The sequence below is a fragment of the Pseudorasbora parva genome, chromosome 5 (genome assembly GCF_024679245.1).
Source record: "Pseudorasbora parva isolate DD20220531a chromosome 5, ASM2467924v1, whole genome shotgun sequence".
NCBI lineage: Eukaryota > Metazoa > Chordata > Actinopteri > Cypriniformes > Gobionidae > Pseudorasbora > Pseudorasbora parva.
This window is the reverse complement of record NC_090176.1, coordinates 32828461-32839357: the sequence shown is the minus strand read 5'-3', so window position 1 is coordinate 32839357 and position 10897 is coordinate 32828461. Positions and strand designations below refer to the sequence as shown.

General features: G+C 36.8%; 2 protein-coding genes across 3 annotated transcripts in view; one reads left to right on the top strand and one right to left on the bottom strand.

Moving 5' to 3' along the window:
* Positions 1 to 604: 604 nt before the first annotated feature.
* Positions 605 to 9892, top strand: cenpj (centromere protein J). The gene is made up of 15 exons (XM_067443910.1): positions 605 to 718; positions 1945 to 2334; positions 2625 to 2736; positions 2900 to 3047; positions 3146 to 3230; positions 4528 to 5845; positions 6223 to 6346; positions 6494 to 6659; positions 6763 to 7017; positions 7160 to 7235; positions 8644 to 8771; positions 8915 to 9055; positions 9246 to 9330; positions 9427 to 9547; positions 9640 to 9892. Exons 2-15 carry the CDS (start codon positions 1969 to 1971, stop codon positions 9830 to 9832), a joined length of 3318 nt encoding a protein of 1105 aa, XP_067300011.1. The 5' UTR covers positions 605 to 718; positions 1945 to 1968; the 3' UTR covers positions 9833 to 9892.
* A 176-nt stretch (positions 9893 to 10068) lies between these two features.
* rnf17 (ring finger protein 17) overlaps positions 10069 to 10897 on the bottom strand; it is a 59210-nt gene continuing 58381 nt past the window's right edge. For both annotated transcript variants that reach the window (XM_067443908.1, XM_067443909.1), the window contains exons 36-37: positions 10640 to 10744; positions 10069 to 10565 (exon numbers count right to left, since the gene is read on the bottom strand). In XM_067443908.1, the coding sequence (XP_067300009.1) occupies positions 10649 to 10744 (96 nt within the window). In that variant the 3' untranslated portion in view covers positions 10069 to 10565; positions 10640 to 10648. The remainder of the gene's footprint in view (positions 10566 to 10639; positions 10745 to 10897) is intronic.

Below are 10897 nucleotides of genomic sequence, written 5' to 3'. Positions count from 1 at the left end.
TATATAAGTGATAATGTTTCATGACTGCAGGTACTACTAAATTCAATATATAACGCATTTTTACATTTTCTGAGATAAATGTGTGTGTGATGCTCACCATAGGGTCTTGTTTCGCTGGGTGACAGACAGCAAATTTGGTATCGGATATTGGAGGTAACGTAATGTTAGGCCTAGGCTAGCTCATGTATATTCATCTTCCTCTGGTAATCGTTTACTAAATGAAAAATAATTAGCTAATATTGACGTCGCTTGGTTATTTTTGAAAGCTCGTGAATAATAATTGTTAAAGTATCTCATTGTTTCTGCCATGGAATAATAAAAAAAAAGCAATTTGCGACTTTTTATGTCACAATGACTTTTTCTGGTAATGTCGAATTTATATCTCACACCTCGCGATTCTGAGACCAAATTTGCAATTCGGAGAAAAAAGTGAGACATTAACTCACACCTGTGAGAACAAAAGTCCGAATTGTGAGATAAAAAGCCGCAAATACCGTTTTTAAGCTTTCATTGTAACGTTCCTTTAAGCAAACACGATAGAGGGGAGGAGCTCATGAAAAACATCTGACTGCAGCTCCCATCATGCAACGGTGCTTTCGTTTGCATTCGTCTGTCTCGCGGGCTATGCTTTGTTATGGCGGTATCGTTCGAAACGTACCAAAGTTCAGACGTCAACTGTTGAAATCTTTAAATACCCGCTCTGGCAACTCAAACCAAGGTATGACATATTAATTCACAGCTCTTTAGCGATTTTTAAAATTGGAATTATATGAGAAAATACTTACAATCGTGCTCTTGCTGTGTCAAAATACTGTTTTATAATTATCGAACAGATTGAGTTCAAACTTAATGTGCTGCCTATCTTGATAGGATTTTTGGTCGACACTGCCAGTTTATTTCAGTTGTTTCTATTTATGTCAACTGTAGCTCCTTCAGGGGCACTGGCAGAGGCAGACATGCATTGTTTGATTGAGTGTGTTGAGTTGTTTACCTTTGAGTGAAATTAAGAGCTTACAGAATTGGATACAAGTCAAATGTTAGGGATTTCAATGCAGTAATCGCCGTTATCTCTAACAATTGGTCATGCCCAGTAGTTAAATGATCTCGAATCAACTCAATGCTTCTGGCATAAGACAGTATAGCCAGTTATTCATATTCACATAATGCATAAACACGGAGAGCAGCTTTAATGTACATATTTATACATGCGCATTTTCAATACATGTATTTTAAGCATGCCTGATATAATAATACCATATCTGCTGTATTCTAAATGTAATTTGATTCTACTCTAAATGCAATAATAACTACATTAAAAAGGTAATATGTGTGCACATTTTGTCATAGGCCCTTTCTAGTGGTCACGTATAACATATAGAGATGTTCATAGGAAAGTAAGCTTTTCATGGTTGAACAAAGTACATTTTCTACATGGCAGGTAAAATGCATCTAAAATAGGAAAATCGAATTTCATACAATGTAAAACATTTTTCAAGCAAAAGACTAGCAATGAGTTACTTAAGAATTTCCCCCCTAAAACCATAAATGTTGGTTAAATTGAGCCATTTACTCAACTAATAGTGATATGCTTTGCTTTCAAATGCAGGAGATAATGTTATGAATACTCTTCGTAAATGTTCAATTATTATTTGATTATTTTGTTCAATAATTATTTTTGTTATTTTAAAATTCAGGCTGGTTTATGAAAAGTGTGCAGCAAATTAACTCTGTGAAATAAGACTATGCATTAGTTAATTGTATTAATTTGTCTTTCTCTAGCCCTAACTCTAAAGCACAACTTAAGCAAAATATGCCACAGCTTACCCCACTACATGTAGAAATAAAAGTACTATACTCTCTTATATTATTATCCCTCTCTGTCTGAATAACAGGAGTTAAAATGACCAACAGTTTAAACGTGAATCTGTGAACCTATCTTTTTAGGGTTTGAGTCAGGCCAACATCATCATGATGTCATCTCCAGCGGGACTCCAGCAAGGGCAGTTTCACTTCCTATCCCAGTGGATGCCGGACAGCTCCCGTGCTGGGGTGATATTAAACGGGTCTCCGGTAGAAGCCGGATCTGGGTCAGTCCGGAGCAGCGGCAGTCTGGTGGTTCAGGATCCAGATGACTCCTTTAGCTGTCAGTTTGTCCCGCTACCTATCTCCCGAAGTAGCAGCTGTGCCAGCATGGATGTGTGCAGTCCAGGAGGAAGTGGCAAGACACTCGGGGAAACTGAGTTGTTTGATGCATCTTTAAACAGTGAGATGCAAAATATCCAAGATGTTTTAAGAAACACACGGGATCTCCCATTAATAGCTAAGCTTGAACAGGTGAGTTAAGATCCATAATCAATGTGAATTTTGCAGAGCTCTTGCTTTATTAAATTTGTCTGCTTCTTTTCTTCTTGGGTATTTTAATTAGATTTCATCTCGTATGTCAAGATATAGGGATGTTCTGTTAGAATAGCTTGATGGACAATTGTATGGGAAATCGTTTACACAAAATAAGACCAATAATTTAGATTTCTTATTTAGAATGTGTTGCTTAGTCACAATATTTAAATCAATAATGTTTTAAGTTTAGTTGTGTAAATTATTTAATGGCTTGTTTATTTATCCAGCTGAAGCAAATGCAACATCGCATGCAGGAGCAACTAAAAGCCCATCAGCAGGGACAGCTTAGATTACAGAATGAACCACAAAGACTTCTGGGAAATCCACGGAATGCTGCAGGTACATAATTTGTCAATCACCTATATTTCAAGAGCATGTAACCTTATTTGAACAACAAATTTGAGCCGAAGGCATTGCATCTCACTTTAAATACATAACACTGTGTGATCTAAACATCAAGACGGGTTGAGCTTTGACCAACTTTCTTCATATGCTGCATTAGAGACCAGTATGTTGTACCAGGAACAAAGTGAGGTGGAGTTGAACACTGGACAAGATGACAATGATCCTGTTTATGAAGAATCACTTCAATCAATAATAGAAGATCAAACTCTGTATAGGAAAGAGTGTAACTCAGAGCCACAGGACAGGTAAACTTCAAAACTGTAAGATGGAATGCATTGCTTTGACAATGGACGAATGTATTTATTCAGTCTGGTTAAAATATTAAGTGTGTATTTGTTTTTAGACCAATCAAATCAGGTTTGAGAACATTTGAGGAAATACTGGAAGAGCAGCTAAAGATGGAAGACCAGAGACTGATGATGGGCAAGGTCAGTTACAGAAATTGGGTTACTTAAGCCATATTCGCATGGGATTAATATTATCTGGGGACCTCTGGTGATTTGTAATAATTGATGAAAATGTCTGTGATCTTAATCCCGTGCGAATCAGCCATGTCTAATTTGTAAAGTAAAAATTCCCCCACAAATTACCTACCATATTTCACCGAACACTGAGGTACTGTGCTAATACTAGTCCCTTGTGAATCAGCATCTTTGTGATTTGGCCAGGATTAGGCGGATCATATATCATTTTTGCAAGTTTTTTGTTTCCTGTGCGCATTTCTATCTATATCTTTCACGAAGAATAGAGGCTGCATTCATAATGGGCACCGTTATGAATTCTTGTGTGGCCGAAATCTGATTATTATTCATTTGTTATTAAATCTGACTCCTGCCGCTGGTCTGTGCTCAGTTCAGTTTTTAATTGTAGAGTCTGTTCTCTAACTGAATAAAATTATTTTTATTACTATAAAACAATTAAAACAATATGTTTATGATTTCATACAGGTATATCTATAACGAAAAAACATTTACAAGTCTTCACATCATATCCGGGAGATAAGAAAGTAAATTTAGTAAAATCACAGGCTTTAACCCTTCTGTATGGCGCGGGTTACGTGACGTCATCACCACCGCGACTTTTTTAGGATCAATCATTAAAAAAACATTCATACTGTTTGTGATAAATGCACTTTTTTAACACATCACTTGAATATATTAAACATTTATTTTTGTATTGCCCTTTTTCTATTTCATTTTGGACTGACTTTAAAATAGATTAAAAAAAAACTAAAATAGAAATTCCTAGTATTAGAATTTGGATGGGTTTTAGATGAGAAGATAATTTAGAATTAGATGGGTATTTCTTGTAGCACAGGGTGAAATCAGTATGTACATTGACGATTTGTTCAATTCTATGTGTTCGAATTTTATAGATGCGACCGTTGCCACATAAAGGGGTCGCACACCGGACGCGAAGCTCAGCACCGCGCCATGTCTTTAAAATATTGAGCACCCCCATATTGCCAAAATGGTATGATCCTCATTTTATAACACCCGCGAAGATGCGATTGTGAGATCGGTGGTCAAATTCGGCTCCGCATATCGTTGCATCAAATCGTCGACTATTCGGGGTCACCCCTAATAAATATATAATGAGGTATATATATATATATATCAGTGTATCATCTGTGCAGTACAAATAATTGTAATGCGGATTTAACTCATTTATCTTTATATCTTATCTTATCATGTATCTCATATTTATTCATATTCACTTATGCAGAATGCTCCAGCTGAAAGCGTGAAGGTAAAGAGACCCTTTCTTAAACGAGGAGAGGGTCTGATCAGGTTTACTTTGGGGAAATCCGCTGCGCCATCACACAGAAACAGTCCACCTAAAAGCAAGCCTTCCTCATGCCCAAATCCAAAACTTTCCCAAGGCCCAGGCATGAAGTCCAAGAGAAAGTCTATAATAAGCAAAACCGAAGGCTCAAAATCGACACACCATGTGATCCAACGCAAGACTGCTGTGCTTAACAAAGAGAACTTTCCTCAGAATAAAACCACAGCAGCAGTAACCAAGATGACAGTTCAACCTCATGTTCTTGTTGCACACCAGGGTCAGAATATGGGCTCCATCTCGGCTCAGTTCCAGCGAAAACCTGATCCCTTATCCAAGCAGAAGATCTACAGTGTCACTAAAACGAATGACAACAGAGAACGAGCATGTAATCGTGTGGAGGATAAAGCTTGTATTGGAGAAAACTCATTTGAGGTGTGGTTTACAGAGCGGGGGGAGCACTGGGAACAAGATAACCAGCGTGAATGTGCTGAACTCGGAGAGTTTGAGTTGCTAGAAAGAGTAGCAGATGAAATATCCTTTTCCAGCAACTCATCCTTCATCAACAACCTCCTTCAGAGAGACCATAGACGTCTCTCCTCTACACCCATAAAATCCACCCATCAATCTACACAAGGGCCCACAGTAGCCCCTGGTACCACATTGGGTTATAGTGTACCAGCGCCTCCTACAAACACTGCGATACAGAGAGACGTCGTTGGCAAGGGGCCGAACGAAGTAATGAGAGGGTTGTCTGAAAAGAAAACGGATGAAAAGTTGGATGACAACTCATTGTGCTGTAACTCAGAGCTGCAACCCCTTCCCAACATGTCCAATCCACCCATAAGTCACTGCTTTCAAGTGCCCACCACTCTGCCTTATGATAAAAGCTCCTATCAAGACAGAGACGGAGCCAGCAGTCCAGAGGAGGATGAAAGGAATTCAAGTAACAATAGAGACTCTACTCTTGTAGAATCAAGGGCCCAGTTAGAGTTTGATGACGATGATACCTGGAATGAACCTGAGGAGGAGTCCTGCTGTCCTGCAGAGGAGTCTTTATCAGAAAGGACACTGAAAAGGAAGGTTGCATTCTCTAAGGGGGTAAAAGCAGTAGATGGTAGTCCACATGCAGTTGGAAATCAAAAAGAAGCCCCACCAACATGCCAGTTGGTATCAAAGTTTTTTCCAGTGCTAAAGGCTAAACCTTCTCCTCCAGTAGCTGTGCAGGAACCACAGAACATGCCCAGTGAAGAAGGAGCAGGTAACAGGAGCAGTTTTGACAGTCTGCATACAGCTACTGAATGTGCTTATATTTGCTTACTGAAAATGTTTTTATATTTGAAATACTTATCACAAATAACACATTTATTACATTCAAGATCTTCAAACCTGCATCCTAATGAAGTAATGATCATAATGCAGTGTAAAACTAAAGATAAAACGAAAAATGTTTGCTAGGGATTTCTTAAGTGTCGCGTGATCCTCCAGAAATGATTCTAACATTGCTTTGGTGCTCAAGAAACATTTCTTATTATCATATATGTTGAAAAGTTTGAATACATTTAGACAAGTTTGATCAATCTAATGCATTCGTTCTGAATTAAAGTGTTTATTTATTTAGAAAACATCTTTTTTTAGCTCAATCGAGACTTCTTCGTGAGCGTTTGGTAGAGCTAGAAACAGAGATTGAAAGATTCAAATCTGAGAATGCGGCACTGGCCAAACTAAAGCAGGAGAACCAGGAAACAAGAGATAATCTCAAGTATGGCCCTTTACCTCTCTTCTTTAAATACTCTGTATATTTTGATATATATTTCACACAGCTAAATTTCAAATGCCTTTGGCAATATGAATGTACAGGTCATGCACCCCAAAACACAAAAACTGAAACCGTAACTTTCCAATACAGGAAAGACCGGCTTGAATTTGAAAAGAAGAGGATGGAAGAAAATGCTAAGTGGGAGGAGTTTAAAAGGGAGGAAAATAAGAAACTGCAGCGTGAAAAGAAGCTTTTTGAAAAGCATGCAGCAACTGTGAGAGCAAGACCTGACAAACAAGAACGAGATGAGATTCAGGTCTGGATTTATATTGTCTATTAAAAAAAGTATAATTTGCACCCTATACAGCTCGTTTAATTGTTTTATGTGTTTTAAATTTGATGGTTTATGTCTGTATCAGGCTCTAAAGCAGCAATTAAACATGCTGCAAGAGGATCTGCGCAAACGAGAGGCTCGTTGGAGCAACACGCAGAGCCGTCTCCGGCAGCAGGTAGATGCTCTGAGTGCAGAGAACACGTCCCTCAGAGACCAAGTGCGGACACTGGAGAAACTACGTCTGAGTGTGTGGAAGAGTGCTGAGAAGGAGAAAGAAAAAGGAAGGTTGTCTGCGTCCAGCAATAGAACGAGTACTGGATCCAAATGTACAGATTCTAGGGTAAGTGTAAAGTGGCAGGTCTGAAATGTTTTTGCACCCTTCCCTTCATAGATGAGTAGATTCAGTGCTTTTCTCTTACTTACATAACACTGTAAGTTTTCCTACTCTAACTAGTACCGTACGTCTGTTTTTGTGTGTCTAGAGTCCCTCCCTGAGTTCACAAAGCAACAGCAGCAGAAAGGGAAGTCCAGAGATACAGATTCCTCTCACAGACTCGGGTAGGTATTATTTATCAACATCACTAGTGCATATTTATAGTGATTTAGGGTTGGGTATCGTTTGAATTTTAATGATTCTGATTTTGATTCCATTAAGGTAAAAAAACTTACTGCAAAAATCTTATTGCAAAACATTTAATTGTAGCTGAATACTATGAACAAAAATCAACAGGCTAAAGAACCTTTACACCAAATTTGTGCCTATGGTTTTGCCATAATCTAGTAACCCCAGATTACTTACACAATCAAAGTTATTTCATCATATTACACCTCTTTTATCTTTTTTATTTAATTTTTTACATTGGTTAACTGTTTATTCAAGGACTGATTTTTTAAAGATTTTATTGTTAACATAAAGCTTTGGCACCTATATATTTAACTGAGCTTCTGAGACTTATTTAGGGAGATGTCTGAGGTCCTCTTTTAACAAGCTGCTGGATATTCCAAGAATCAAGCATTTCCCGTGAGGGCTGTGAAATTATGGAATTGTTTGCCAATTGATATTAGAACATCTGAATGTCATCTGAAAAAGTACCTGTGTAGATGTTAGTGATATCTTTAGTTTTTTTGCATTTTGATACTATATATTTTGTTTCTTTGTGAATTGTGTATAGCTCTTCATTAATGTATTTCAATGATTGTGTTTTTATTGTGTAAAGCACTTTGTGTATTGTAGTGTTACAAGTGTTATATAGATAAAATGTTGCTTACTTAAATAATACCTTAGCAAAAACATCTAGCCTAACTAATATACATCTAAAGCATTATTAAAGACAGCAGTAAACAGCCACGATAAAGTTAAGATACGATTGAAATAAACAGTGTTTTTATTTTTAGAGAAACTAATTAAATGCAAAATAACACTGCACTTTATAAATAACATGCACATTAAAAATATAGTTTAAAAAGTGATTTATCTAAGAAAAGCAACTGTATTTTCTCTTTTGTTTTTTTAATTAGTGTTAATATAGAGATGCAGCAGGAATAATAGGAATATCACTTTAGGAGCTGCACTGATCCAATATATTTAGCATTTTCTTTGTCAACTGTTTACATTCACTCAAGACATGACCCGATTGTGTTACTAAGAATATTTTGACATTTTTGTGTTTGTCCGTTCAAGTGCAAAAAGATAAAGAGCATATGAGAGGCTTTCCGTGCCCATTATCTGGATGTGTGTGACGCACAGAAAACTGCGAGTCTTCTTGCACTTGAATGGTTTAAAAACATACAAAAATGCACACAAAGGAATCAATAAGAGAATCAACATTTTTATTTTTTAACAAGTATCAGATTCCTGATAGTCAGATATATCTGATTTCAGAATTGTAATCAATTTTCTATTCCCAACCATAGTGTGATTACCATGTATCATGACTCACAAATAATCAATCACATTTTGCCACAGCTTTTTTCCCTGAACAAATGAAAGAGGGTATCATCCTCAAAAGAGAGCACAGTCCAGTGGGAACTCATACAGCTGTCATTGGACAGTCAGAGGAGGAACAGGAAGAGATCACCCAGTCAGACAACAAGGTAATCTGTCTTGTTGAGGGGAATGCCATTTCAAACAAAACAGAATTACACAGTTCTATCAAGGAAATGTAGAAATGGTCAATCAAAATGGCCAATTTTAAATGGAATTCAGGGTCTAACTCAAATATTCATGTATGTTTCAGATTGAGAAGGTTCTTCCTGATGGAGGCAGACTTGTTGTTTTTCCAAATGGCACAAGGAAAGAGCTCTCTGCCAACGGACAGACTGTGAAAGTCATGTTTTTCAATGGAGATGTAAAACATGCAATGCCTGATAAAAGAGTGGTGAGGCATGGACTCGTGTTCTTTACATCTCGTTTTCACTGTGTAATGGATTAATTTATGTGAAAACATGTTATTTTCCAGGCATTTAAATGTGTAACAGTTGTGCTAATGTTTTTGGTGTAATTTAATCGATTTACAATTAAAACGAAGTGAATTTAACTTTTAATAATTAGTAATTCCCTTCTTTCAGATTTATTACTACGCAGAAGCTCAGACCACACACATCACCTACCCTGATGGGATGGAAGTGCTTCAGTTTCCTAACAATCAAACAGGTGGGCCTGAATTTTTCTCAAAATTAATATCTACAGGTCCAGTATTATGTCCAGACTACATTTCAAGTCTTAAATCTCCCCACATGCCCATTATAGAGAAACACTTCCCAGATGGTCGTAAGGAAATCACTTTCCCTGATCAGACGGTCAAGACACTTTATCCTGATGGAAGAGAGGAAAGTGTGCTGACTGATGGAACAATAATACAGCTGAATCCGTGAGTACAATCTGTGGTTCTCCACCTCAGTGTTATAATAAAGAGACACCTAACAATATTTAATTAAGAGCATTTTTATTGTTTTCTTCCAGGGATGGTAGTAAGGTGATCCAGTTTAACACAGGCCAGCGGGAGATCCACACTACAGATTTTAAAAGACGTGAATATCCAGATGGTACAGTTAAAACAGTTTACTCAGATGGACGGCAGGAGACACAATACCCAACAGGACGCGTGCGGTTAAAAGATGCACAGGGTCATGTCATTATGGACACTAAGGCATGAATGATCCAAAATACTGTTTTATAAAAAGGAAAACAAATGGCCTTGAATTAATTTAAGTGAAACAATGTATTTTGTAAATGTGTCAAGTATTTATGTAAAAAATAAAATAAAACTGTATGTTGAGTTCAAACAGAGTTGTGTAATTGTTATATTTCAATTGTTTAGTTCCAAATGATTGTTTTTAGAGAAATAAAATAGGATTGATGCCATTCAAATAATAAACAATAATAAATTGCATTGTCAATGTGGCTATCAGTACAGGTCACTATTAGTATTGGCAGTAACACATTTTGTGTTACCGTATTTGTTCATTTTGAAGAAAAAGAATGTACCTGTACAGTACAGCTGGTCAATTTAGTTGTTGACCATAAATTATGTGCAAGAATTGTCAGTTATGATTTAGTAGAAACACTTGGAAGCCAATAAGTCACAATAAGACTTAAGAGTCAACATGAGTTTTACTTCAGCTCTGCTAACAGAGATCTTAAACATCAACCAAATCTTTATGCTACTTTGAAGCAGCCTTTAACTTGAATACAAATATTTAACATGAAATCATGCATAACTGTATAAACATAAAACTGGACAAATATGTTTAACAACTTCAGAAATAAAGTAGCATAAAATCCCAAATGTTTTAAAATAAAATGAGTACAACATAAAACGTTTTGGAGTTTCAAAAGCTTCTATGAAGGCTGACGATCAACAGCATCACAGCCATGACCTAAAGAAACTGAAAATAAAACAACATATACACACGTTTAGACACATTTTTTCCCCCTTTGATTTATTTACTTTCACACTTACCTTTTTTAGTTATTCATAATCAGCAAGGCCTTTCTCCACCAGACGTGTGTGGACAAGTGATCCAACCGCATTATACAGAAAAACAGTCAGCTGTGGTTCAGTTGCCTGAAATTGCATATTTGGATTGATTCATGCACAGTTTCACACAATTACTTGAAAACAGAAAACAGTTTTATGTGTTTACACCTGGTATTAAGATGCTTTTTGGTCGGATCACAATTGGATGACACTAAATACAGGTCTAAAAAGTTGAGCTTA